Source organism: Terrapene carolina, unplaced genomic scaffold (assembly GCF_002925995.2).
Source record: "Terrapene carolina triunguis isolate 2854851 unplaced genomic scaffold, T_m_triunguis-2.0 Scaffold131, whole genome shotgun sequence".
NCBI classification, from domain to species: Eukaryota; Metazoa; Chordata; order Testudines; family Emydidae; genus Terrapene; species Terrapene triunguis.
The window spans coordinates 29,051,196-29,064,748 of NW_020664482.1; the positions used below are offsets into that span (position 1 = coordinate 29,051,196).

General features: G+C 37.5%; 1 protein-coding gene across 2 annotated transcripts in view; it reads left to right on the forward strand.

Annotated features, from left to right (window-relative positions):
* The window catches only part of DACH2 (dachshund family transcription factor 2), a 486,020-nt gene that overhangs the window by 255,308 nt on the left and 217,159 nt on the right, over positions 1-13,553 (forward strand). For both annotated transcript variants that reach the window (XM_024195110.2, XM_024195111.2), the window contains exon 2: positions 12,802-12,917. In XM_024195110.2, coding sequence (XP_024050878.2) covers positions 12,802-12,917 — 116 coding nt within the window. The remainder of the gene's footprint in view (positions 1-12,801; positions 12,918-13,553) is intronic.

The window sequence follows — 13,553 nt, forward strand, 5'->3', positions numbered from 1 at the left end:
CTTTATCAAGATGTTACCAATGGTATTAATGAGAAAAGATATATTCAGGTTTAGTTGTTAAGAGAAAATAAAATATAGAAATTAGAAACATTAACAAAAAAATCCTCTAAATAATTGGCTGGGGATGTGTGTAAAAAAGAGACAATGAATTACAATGCCCTCACCCCATCTCAGCAGGCAGAGTGTTTTGATTAGCCTGGAGTGGATGGCCACCCTCTGGGGTCCTGACAGAAGGAGTAGGGCATGCACATGGGGATTGTGTAGAAGTGAGGGAGAAAGTGGAAGGCTCTGCTGCTGCCCTAAGGTCGTCTGTTGGCCTATTTGGGAGGGGAGAGGGGACAAGAGGGCTGATTGGCCCGCCCAACTCTCCTGCTTGTCATTTAAGGTCGTCTTGTGTCCACAGCATCCATCTTGCTGCTGTTTCTGCTCCACCTTCCTGTCCTCTACAGACCTGCCAAGTGTTGTGTCTTGCCGGTCTGTAACTCAGTTCTACACAACTGGTAACGTAACATTTCGGAAGTGTGGGAGGGGAGACATTTCCCTCACCTCTCTTGTGTAAATACTCTGTAGCCTAGTCTAGGAGAAGGTTCATTGAGCTATAACCCCAGCTCTTCTACTGACAGTTTTTAATATTTCTGTGCATGTCATGACACTTATTAACCAAGGTTCTACACACCCACCCACCGCAATCTTAATAGAGGCAACTGTCATTCACCCATTTTACACATAAAATGACTGAAAGATTCATCCCAGCCAAACTGGGAGTAGAATCTAAGTCACTAAAAAAAACAGACCGAAGTCTCTTCTACTTTGCCATACTACCTGTCAGATGAGATGGGCCAAATTATGTGCTTGTCTAAACTCTGCTAAGACATATGGATATTTGCCTTCTCTAATGGGTAGATCGCATATGGAGGTTTGAGTCTGCCACTGCCTGCGTAGTAATAGGCATAGTCTTTTAGCTCCACTGGTAGAAACTCATAATTTTATATCCAGAGATGCCAGTTTCACCCTGCAGGTGAACCAAGCAGCAGGGACAGTGTTACACTTATCTGTGCTGTTTCTAGCCACTAGGACATACTCTGCTCCAAGAGTCAGTAACTGAACCCAAAGTTCTAGTGTTAGTTTATAAATAGCTGTTACCTAGTAATAAAGTGTGTCTTGTTTCTCTCTCTATGGGCCCTTCCTCATAGAAGGTAACAGAATGCCTCCCACTACAGTTACTCATACTGCTGAAGGATAAAATTCTGGGCTGTGAATTTTGAACACTATGGGTTCAAACATGACTGATGACTCACGTGGAGCAAGTACGTTTAAGTTAGTGTGAAGACCCTGGAATAATAGTTGAAATTATTTATGTTGCAGAACATATTTAGAGATAAATTTGGATGTTGCATTAATATTTGGCTTATTGTTATATTTGTAGTGTTTGTATTTGGTTAATGGATGTTGTCCCTTTAAGAAAAGAGTGGAGCACAGCATATCCTTTGGTTGAAGAAGGCTGAGAGGAGTGTGTGGATGGGAGAAGTAGCTTGTGTGTTCAGTGAGTAGAAGACCCTGCAAAAAAGGTGATGACTTGGTTCAATAGATGTATCTTTCCAAAAAACAAATTTCATTCTTAAAGGTATAACATGAGCACTTATTAGGGGACTGGATGCCTTAGGACATTACTAATGATCTTCAGAGCTTTTTGTCTGTATGTCACCAATATGAATCCAGCCTTACTCAACAGGGATTAAAAACTGTCATCTAATGGATGTTTGAAATAAATTTCGTAATCTCAGTTCCAGCTTCTATGTTGCAAACTCACCAAGACACTGCAATAGTTTCTAGAGAGGCCAATACCTTTACGGGCATATACAAATTAGTTGCAAATATTCAAATTAGATAATTACATATTTTACATAAAATGGCACACATGGAGCTTCACAAAACTTGGCAACTATGCCTATAGGTAAAGTAGTGTCAGGACTGCATTTCCAGATTCTTTTGTGAATGTGATCAGAGTGCCCTGTTTGGGATCAGGAAGAATTTTTTCTGCCTGTTTGAGATTGGTGAGATGTCTGATTGGTAATTTTGTGTCACAACAATATGGAAGCTCCATTTGTTAGGGTGTTAGTTTGTTAGCAATGTTTTAAAAAATGGTGGGGGAAGGTAGTAGTTTAATCATTGTTAGAATGTCCAGACAGCAAATGTGAAAAATCGGGACGGGGGAGGGGGGTAGTAGGAGCCTATATAAGAAAAAGACCCAAAAATCGGGACTGTCCCTATAAAATTGGGACATCTGGTCACCCTAATCATTGTTATTGTTGCAACCTACAGCTGGTGTACAGTGTGGTATGCAGTTGTGTTAAAAGACACAATCTGGTTCATAGGTTGAATGACCTTGCACCATTTAACCAAACATAGGACCTAATTAAATGCCTGGTAGCTTTTGTGTGTGTGTGTGTGTGTGTGTGTGTGTGTGTGTGTGTGTGTGTGATATATATTAATGATCAAGGCTCCAACCTTTAATGGTACAGTTAATGAAGTTCTGACCTGCAGCTTGAAATCCACCTCTGTGTCTGTGTTTTGTTTTCCTGCATTTTCTGAACAATTTTATAATGTTAAGGAACTTTTGTTTTAATATGAACCTCAGTATAATAAAGAAGAAATAATTAAAGTGATATTTCTGTGATATCAAAATTTGTGGATTTCAGTTTTAGATATTCTTTCTTCACTATTTATAGTTTTGAGTTATATGCTTCAGTTAAGGCTAAATCCAGAAGCCCTCACTCAAGCAAAAATTTCATTGAAATCAATGGGAGGATTTGCCCTTTGGAGGGTAACTTTTGTTTTGGGGAACTTGCTCTTGTCTGCTAGAGTCAGGATGAGGCTGCCACAAGCGTCGTAGATCGTGGTGCTTAGAGTCCTAATTTAAAATGAGCACCTGTTCTATGAAAGTTGTCATAGTGACCGGGTTCTAGTTATAATACATCTAGTTCTGAAACAACTTCATATATGATTAATGTTAATTGCCTTTTTTGTATGAATGACTTTTTCCCTGCTGCTGAATTGGCTGTTGTTGCCTTTGATCTGCTTGGTAATACAATGTAGAGCAATAGTTAGACAAGTGATCAGTTTGCCAACACTGAGAGGAGACCGAATCAGGTTGCAGTGAGGTCAGAATTTGTTTCTCTTCTTAAACATTGAAAGGTCAAGTAGAGTTTAACTACTATTGACATCTTTGAAATGTTGTAATAAATGCCAGAACAGAGAGATTATTATTATCCATGATACAAGTAAAAACTTTATAGTCCTAAAAATAAACATTTGTTATTCAAGATAGCAAGAATGTTGCTTTTACTGGTAAAACTCCCAAATAATATTTAAAAATTCTTACCTTTCACATTTTTCTTAACTTATACAAATAAATTAACACAAGAATGATGACACCTTCCGGGACTGAAGGAATAGATTAATAATGCCAGTGATGTATAAGGGAAATGAAAGATGAGTCTGTGGTTACTGTTCCAACTTCAGCAAACCAATTGTGATAGTTTTTCACTAGTAAGTACTGACACCAGAGTTACTGCTACTATATTCAGAGCAATTTACACAGCCTGTCATATACTTGCTTCAGAATTTTCCTTGAAGCCTAATAAAATATGTTACTATTGAAGAAATCTGTGATACATGTGAGAGTTTACTAAATCAAAACTGTAGCATATTTTTATATCAAATGGCTTATAATCTCATGGAATCAATAATTAATTTATTAACTGGGTATCATTTGAAAAAACAAAATCAGCACAGTTTTCACTAAAATGCTGACAATTCATAAATAATTAATGACACAAATGAAAAGTATAACACTAAATTTCAAAATTTTAATGATCAAAGTATTGGGTACCTCATCTATCATAACTCGAAATATCATGGAATGGGTTATATATCATTGACACTACAAGACATAATGTTTTTTCTTGTTATCTACCTAACTGCCAAGTCTACAAAGTTTATAGGCTGCTAAGATAATGCAAAGGTGGTAATCCACTTCAGTTGCAGAAATATGAAGTACTGTTGAATTATATTTCTAGTCGGTTTATTCTTTGTTCTCAGGGGAATAGGATACTATTTCAGTTTCTCTTAAAAAGCCCAGAGAATGAAAGGCAAAACATCAGGATAAATTATGCTAAATGGTGGACTAGACCCCAGAGGAAATCATACTTCTGTGGTACAGTATTCCTCCATTAATCTTACAAATGTTACATCTGATGTTAATTTTGTAAAGCTGAAGCATTCAAAGATTCATCTGATCCTTTTAATAATAGTGATAATATTATTATGGCTTTGTCAGACCATCATAACTAACTTTGTGGTTTTGACAGCCTATATAGCTAGTCTTCAGAATGACTAAAATATAGAATATTTTTATTTTACAGAGCACAAATAAACTTGTAATTAAACTGCAAAATTTAACAAATAATTGCCAGCAAGCAATTACCATTCAATTAAAGAGTAATTACATGGTTATTTGTGCCCTGTAAAATAAAGCATTACTGAAATCAGTAACGCAATCAATATTTTAGCAGTAACAGGATGCTGCAGTGATGGACCTTTCAACCTGAGCTGATTAAATTGTCATCCAAATAACAGTTTCCTAGTTAAATCAGCACGTTTCTTTGTCTTGATTAATATGGAAATTTATTTCTGATTCTAGTAAATCTCTGACATTAAAAAGCACAAGCGAACATCGTTGTCATATTCAAGTGTGATTTGCTGTAAATTTCCACTGATGAATTATAGTTTACAAAATGTTGATAAAGTTGCAAACATCACAAACTATGCAGTTGTCTATAACAAGCACAAAAGAACATTAAAGACGATGTAGCTGATCAATACTTTTATCAAAACTACAAAAGTGGCCTTGTAAAAATATTCCCCAGGGCACCAAGGGATTACATATGTGTGTTAAAAAAGAAAAAAGTAATAATAATTAGCTCTCACCAGGCATAGAAAAGGGGGAAAAAATACACTAATTACTGATTCCCAATACCTTGTCACATAACTTTGTAACCACCAAAAAAAATAAAAAAATTCTAATATACTCTGTCAAAGTTCATTTCCAAACATACAAAAAATAAAAAATATTGCAGTGAGTTGTGTTTGTGTAAGATTGAATAGTCTACTGCTTCCTCATTTTCTTCTTCTACAGATGCCTTGTTTTTGGGCAGTTGGAAGACAAGAAATCCTTAGCCTAATTATAGTAATAAAACGAGAACCTCTTAACTAATCTGAGTTTAGCAGAAATATAACAGATGTTTGGAAACTGCAACTTTGAAGCTGAGATCTCAAAAAGAAATCTATTCCTTTTTGACTGAATCCTTTTGTTAGTTTAAGTAATTTCTTTAAAAAATGTTACCCTTAGTTTTTTAAACTTAATCTGTGATACTCTCCAAATCAGTGATAATTCCTAAAGAAACAATGACCCTCCTAATGGAAAGTATGGAACCGGCAACAGGAGTATTTGAAGTTAACTTACAGAGATTGTAAAAAAGATTAGAAATATGAATACAGTTGAAATCCGTAAGGTATTGCAGTTCTCCTGGAACTTTATTGGTTAGTTCATTTTTTATGTTAATGATAAGAAATATGATATGGTTATTGAACCTGATCCTGAAAAATCATTGAGATGCTCAAGTTTTCAAAAAAAAAAAAAGTTCTTTATTGAGTACTTTTGTTATTGATTTAATGTTCACGACTTGTGAGTGTGATTTTTTTTTACTTTACAACAAAAATCCTTCTAAGATTTATCTACAGAATCAACACAACTTTCTCAATTAGTCATCCTAAGTGAAATAACATCTAATTTAGAATCAAATGAATCACCTTTTGTTTTCAGAGATTGACTGGCAGCAAATATAGCCTTAGGGAAAAAACCCCAGTAGGTAATATATTTAGAAGAAAAATATTTTTCAGCTGATTGTATGGCTTATGAATGTGTAGGAAACTATGATGTGAGCACAAGCTTCCTCATCATGTTTTTCAGCTCCTTTTATCATCACGGACTAATAGGTACGTACAGAATTTTTCTTTTCCACCTCCAACCTGTATGCCTTTACTTAAGTGAGATAGAAAAAAAGAAGGAGGTGAAAGTGACCCCTTTTAAACCAAAAATTTGGGTATAAACGAGCCTGGGGTGAGAGAATTAAGAAAAGCATTATAAAAATATCAGTTTTTCTAATGCCAAATTGTCAAAAAAATCATGAGTAAGGTCTCCCCTAAAGTCATGGGATTTAAAAAGAATCACAACTTTTTTTTTTTATTTGCCTTCTCCTTTCTGAGCCTTCAGTGTATACTTGGGGCAGGTTTTCAAACTTTTCTCCTCAGACATGAGGGCTAGAAACTTACTTTTTTAACAACAAAGCTGAGATTCCCACATAATCACTTGACTCCTGGAGTTGGAGCTTCAAGAAAAAACATCAAACAGTGTCAGACTTGTGAAAAATGAGTGAGAGTTGGTAACAATGAAATGCCTCCAATGGGGCTTGGGGCATCACAAGAAATTAGCCAGCAGTACATAGAGGAATAGTAAATTAAGTATATCAAATAGGGCTAGTTGAAAATATTCCATCTAAACTGTGTTTTTATAGAAAATTAAGTTTTCAATTTAAACAAAATTTTTCACTAAAAGTATCTGCTCTCCATGGAACGTTTTGATTTTAATATCAGACTAGCAAATGCTCAAAAACTGAAGTTTTCAATTTATGTCCAAAATACGTTGATTCAGATATGCTGCCTCCTGGGAGTTGTAGTCCCCTCCCAAGTGGGGAGAATTTGATGCCTCATGAGAAATGTAGTCTGATCAGGGATCCTAGCACTGAGAGGAGAATGGGAGCATGAGACACCAGAATTGCGTCTCCTATGAGGCACAGTCATGGATTTTGGAATTGTAATATTTCAATTTTTGACTGAAAAGTCAAACATTTTCCTATCAGCTCTAATATTGACATTCAGTGTATTTTGCTGTGCAGTGCTGAACTAAGCCTTTGTCATCTAAAATATTGAAGAAAAGGCACTGTGGTATCACAGATTTAAAGACGAAATTGAGTCCATAGTTTCCAGCACAGGAGATACTTTTACATGTTCCGTTTGATTTCTTTAATATACAGTAAAGAAGTAAATTAGCCCAGTGACTTTTTCATTGTAGAACATTGTTACCTTAATGGATCTTCGCTTTAGTGCTATGAGTCTGATACCAGCTGAGAAGATAAAAGATTGTCTGTCTATATCGAAAGAAGGCCAGGAAACACTTCATATGGATTTAATCAGGCCGCAACTTTATTATTAGATGTCTCGGATCACCTGGCAGATAAAAGTGTACAGTGCAGGCAAATCCATGTTATAATCATATAAAATATATGAAGATATACATATCTCATAGAACTGGAAGGGACCCCAAAAGGTCATCGAGTCAGCTGAGTTATCCCATTCAAATAACTACCTGGGGCTTCCACAAGCCCCCTTTAATTTTCTGTCCAGGTCACCCAGCCAACCCAAGGCTGAGACCTTACTATCCCCCCAACCCCCTCCCATAGGAGGGTTAAGGTGGGCTATAAAAAGGGGGTGGAAGGTTGGTTCCCTGCCATACCAATCATAGGAGCCCCGACCTCTCCTTTAACCAGCACCTCATTTTTAAGGCCACTGGATGCTTTCCCTATAGAGTGCCTGCACTGGACATGCGCCCCACACTTACAAAATGAGTTGCAACATCATAGCCTATCACCCTTCCCTACTCACCATAATAAGCCCTCCCTGAAATCTGCTGTGGGGAACGCAACCCCCCCCCCATTCCACCTAAGGCAACATGGTGGTGACAGAAAAATTTCAGCCCCCTTGGAAAGGAATGACTAGTGCAATGCCCACACCAGGTCCAAACCAGTCTGATATTTGCCACCTTGAGGGGAAGAAGGGTGGATGCTGCCTAGCTTGCAACGTGGAGAAAGGGCTTCCAACATTGGCACCTGCCCCTTTTAAAGCCTTCCGCACTTATGTTCCCAGGGGATGAGTCAGCGTCGCCATGCTGACCCCCCACCTACCCTTTTTGCAGCTGCTTCTGACCTCCTTCCCCTCACACCCTTCCTCCCGCAAGCCCGGACAATGCCAATGCCCCCCACCCCCATTCCCCGCTTCAGGTATAGTGTGGTTAATTTCATGCAGACTTATTGAATGTAATGTTAAAATTCCATATAGAATTTTTGGCAGATGTGGAATGAATGAGGAGCAAGCAATGATGAATAGCAGCTAGACAGTAGTATTTAAATTAAACTTTAATATTAAATTAGAGACAATGGGCTTGATTTTGATCTTATTTAGACTATTGTAAATTCGGAATAATGTCACTAAAATTAGTAAGGTTAGAACTGTGAAAGTAAGATCATAACCAGGCCTAAAGTGCTTTATTACTATTATAATATTTGCTAAAAGGAGATGAACAGGTTAAAAACCATATGTGGTGTCTTTAACAAAACAAAACAAATTTCCTTATCTGTCATTAGAAACAGAGGAGGTCATCAAAACCAAAAAAGCATTCTAAAAAACTAAGGGTCAAATCATGCTCACATTTCTTATGTGAGTAGTCTTTTGAAAGTCAGTAGAACTATTAGTGTATGCCAGAATTCAGGTGCTAATTCACTTTTCAGTATTTATATTTATTTAGTGTTGACACTTTGTGCAGATTAGTTAATGACAAAAGACTCATGAGTTTCATTTTTGCTGGTAGTATTTGTATAGGAAACCAAAACAATGAGGAGTCCTTCTGGCACCTTAGAGACTAACAAATTTATTTGGGCATAAGCTTTCGGTGCCCCCCAAACCTGAAGCAAATACTCATCAGCAACTACACACCACACAACAGAAACACTAACCCAGGAACCAATCCCTGCAACAAACCCCATTGCCAACTCTGTCTGCATATCTATTCAAGGGACACCATCATAGGACCTACCACATCAGCCACACCATCAAGGGCTCATTCATCTGCACATCTACCAATGTGATATGTGCCATCATGTGCCAGCAATTCCCCTCTTCATGTACATTGGCCAAACTGGACAGTCTCTATGCAAAAGAATAAATGGACACAAATCAGACATCAAGAATTGTAACATTCAAAAACCAGTAGGAGAGCATTTCAGTCTCCCTGGACACTCAATAACAGACTTAAGAGTGGCCATTCTTCAACAAAAAAACTTCTAAAACAGACTTCAATGAAAAATTGCAGAGCTGGAATTAATTTGCAAACCTGACACCATCAAATTAGGCCTGAATAAAGACACGGAGTGGCTGGGTCACTACAAAAAGTAATTTTCCCTCTGTTGATATTCACCCCTTCTTGTCAACTGTTGGGAGTGGGCCACATCCACCCTGATTGAATTGGCCTCGTTAGCACTGACCCCCCACTTGGTAAGGCAACTCCCATCTTCTTTGCTGTATATTTATACCTGCCTACTGTATTTTTCACTCCGTGCATCTGATGAAGTGGGTTATAGCCCATGGAAGCTTAAGCCCAAATAAATGTATTAGTCTCTAAGGTGCCATAAGGACTCCTTGCTAATACAGACTAACACGGTTACCCCTCTGAAACCTGTATAGGAAACAGTACTGAAGAATGTTTAAGGGTCTGACCTTGCAAACAATTAGACTTATGAGTAGTCCCATCAAAGTGACTATTCACGTGAGTAAAATTACACATTGCCAAAAATGCAGGCTCAGTACAACAATCCAACCATTCTCCTCCTCCCATCCAAAACTCTTTATATTTAGATTTTAAAAGATTTTTTCTTAAAATCCTATTTATGTAAAATACTTGCTAACTGAAGCTGAGGTGGGAAGTTTTATAAATGTTCTGTTGAGGGTTGAGCTTTGTTGTGGGCTGTCAGTGAGCAGAGCTGCTAAATTAAGTTGATTTGTTTTTGTAATATATATCAAAATCACTTAAAATGCTAGATAGGCACCTTTTGATGTATATTTTTATAAATCAAACAATAGTTTGTTTTTGTTTTACAATGCCTAAAATCTAGGCCTAATTTTACCTGAGATCCTACTTTTATGTGAAATATACTGAATTTCTCTAAACAGACTAGTCAATAGGTAAAGTAGACATGGAAATATATGGTTTAGTATACCTTAATAGCATGCTTTTGACACTTTGCATGTACTGAATATGTTGAGAGAAGATTACATTTAAGATCAGTTAAAAATGGGAAGAAGTACTCCTAGTGAAACAGAAAAAAGTTTAACTGAATTTAGCATAGTGAGGAGGTTTCCCAATCACATGATGTTGTAGTAGTAGTGAAATGCAGGACAGAATATAGTGTGAAATTATATAGATTACTCGGTAAATTTGCTTAATACTATTATTTTTGGAGCAGAGAGATAATAGAAAAATGGTCCAAATTTCTTGTGCAATACTCATTTATATATAGATAGATAGACAGAGACACACACACAGATAGATAGATAGATACACACACACACACACACACTATGATTATCTGGACATTACAGTAAATTTCATTTCATAACCATTCCAGTATGATGATAGGACTCCTTAAAAAAGGGCAAACACAAAAGGGAAAAGGCACTGACTAAAGTGAAATTCAAAACTGCCTAAAACAAAGCTAAAAAGAAGAGTGGGAAGGTTTATAGACTGATGTAGTAAACCAGAAAAAATGATTCTGTGCTAGTTTGATGTACAATAAAACAAAATAACACTAGCACATTGTGTGAAAAATGAACAGGGTAATGGTACCTCTGTGTAGTGGTGCTGGAAGTTGTCTTCATTTAAACACAGAGTTTGTCTTACCTTGATGGAGAGCTTTGCCACTGCAAAGTTGATAGAGTGGACTTTAACTGAAATTTCTTTGTGAAGCAAAAGTCTCTTTTGGATATGCTTTCTATTTTAACCTCATTTATTGTTGCACCTTGATTATTTTATAGAGTGTTTCACACTATTTTGTCAAAAGCTCTATTATTCAGCTGAGTAAAATGTATTTTTGCCAAAGAAAAGCGGCAATATCTTTGCTAACATTAGAACCTTATGTTTTTATCATTTGGCTTGGGAAAGAATGATTCCAATGGCTTTTGCTCTGTAGATCTCTATTGTGGTGACAGCTGCAGAATGATAGTCCAGACACAAAAACTGTGTTAGGGGAGTGGAGGAATGGAATAGATAAATACACAGATCTTTTACTTCTTTACATTATGTATTAAAACTTGTAACCAGAATTCATAAGCTGTTCCAGCTAGGATGAAAAATGTGAGAATTTGATAGGTTAGGCCAACATTGTTAGCTTAGCCCTTACATAGCAGTCAAAAACACCAATCAGTCTATGAGGAAGGGAAACCAGGACCCAAAAGCAAGAAACCAAAAGACTTGAATGCAACATGTATTCCTTCCTTCTAATTTCCTGTCTCCCCTCTCCTCCCCCCATACCTTTTAAACCACATTTCATAGTAATGTCCGCTCTTAAGTGGCTATAGTAATTTAACTGGTAGTCTAAATGGTTATCTAGATCCTTGCAGTTTTGTGGGGTTTTTTTGTTTTTATTTATTTTATTTTATTTAGTTTGAAGATTTTTGGTTGGGTGTTTGTGTATGTGATGGAGCAGGGAGTGGGGAGTATTGACCTGGGAATGTTGCGTGGGAGTTGTATTGAGACTGTCTGCATTGGTGATGGGATACCAGGGTGAGGATACCTGAGCATGTAACCTGAGCCCAGGAGGGGGGTTGGGGCCAGGGGACACCTTTTGCCTGGGAAACTGGACAAAGACTGGGGGAGGAGCCGGGGGCGGTGGCTGGAGGAGACTGCTGGAAGGGTTTTAGTTTGGAGCTGGCTGGAAAACAGAGGGAACCCCAAAGCTGAGGGATGAGCTCCAATTTTGGGGGCCCCTTCCATAAAAAAAAGTTGCAATACTATAGAATACTATATTCTTGGGGGGGGCCCTGCGGGGCCTGGGGCAAATTGCCCCACTTGCCCCCCCCCCCCCCCCCCCCCCCCCGGCAGCCCTGGGTCCTGGTTGTACCTACAAACTCTGTTTGGGACTGTGTTCCTGTCGTCTAATAAATCTTCCGTTTTACTGGCTGGCTGAGAGTCACTGTGAATCGCAGGAATTGGGAGTGCAGGGCTCTGACTCCCCCACACTCTGTGTCAGTGTACCAGTGGCCCCAGAGAGGATTCAGGTTGTCCCATCACAGTTTACATGCTCAGGCCCCAATTTGGTGACAGCAATCTGGAAAATAATCCCTACTACTGGTGTAGTTATCTTCTTAAATCAACTAATTTTAGCAGCACCATTGTGAAGCACATTATTGTCTCCATTGTACAGAGTATTGAGAGTACTGAGAAACAATGATTAAATGGCCAGTTGAAAGCCTCACATAAAATCAGTAGTAGAGTCAGGATTGGAAGTCAGCATTTCCTTGTTCTCAGCCTAGTGATTTAGTTCTAAAATTCTCATAGCTCTTTACCTTTTAATATACAGTTACTCCATATGACTTTGAGTGCATGCTTTTGCAAGTGTACATGTAGAGTGTTTCACTGATGGATCATTTGAGTACAGTACAACACTTGTTATGTTTAGCCTGCCACAAGTGGTCCTTTTCTCCTAGGCAAAAATGTCATATTATATATACACACAGAAAAAGAGAGAGAGAGAGATGGTTCATATTTCTATAATACAAATCAATATAACATGCATTAAGCAAACATTTCAAAAAGAAAATAAATTTAAATTTATCCTATTTGTATTTCAACAGCTCACGGCCAGGAAGACCCCCCAAGCGCTCTCTGGGAGTTGCAATACAAGAAAATGCACGTCTTCTGCCCCATGGAGTCCCAGGCCTGTTATCACCAGGACTTATCTCCCCGACAGGTAATAAAATCCATCAGATGTTCAGCCTGGTCTCTTCATACTGCACAGCAGTTGAAATAAACTAATATTGATCCAAATGCCATGTCCTTCAGGGCTTTTCAGCTTTACCAGAGGTTACATTATTGGATTTTTTGAGTATTCATGAAAACTGTGTTTTGTTGCTGCAGTGACTAAAATCTAATGGATTTGTAGTTTAGTTCTTTATTAATTGTAATTTCCTTACAGGAAATTCCATTAAATACATTATTTTATTATGAAAAAACCCCTCAGAGAAAATTAGCCATTGCCTTAAAGTGTGGGTTTCTTCCTTTCTGGTGCATGTGTCTTTTAGTTCTCATGGGATATAAACAGGGTGGCTAATATGTATGCTATAAAATGATTAGTGTAGGTTAGGAAGACATAAAACTGGTCACACTAACTATGGAAGACGTGGTTCTCAAAAGGATGAATAAAACCAAATGCAGATGGTCATGATGTTCTGTATTCGTTCTCAATTTAGTGTCACAATGTAACTGTTGACTATAAATACACCTAAAATAGTCCATCATTAACAGTGTTTTGCTGCTATTCAGTAACTTAAGGCAATGTAAATTAAAAGCAAAGAGAATTTAAACTTCAGTGAAGCTTCTTGTTACC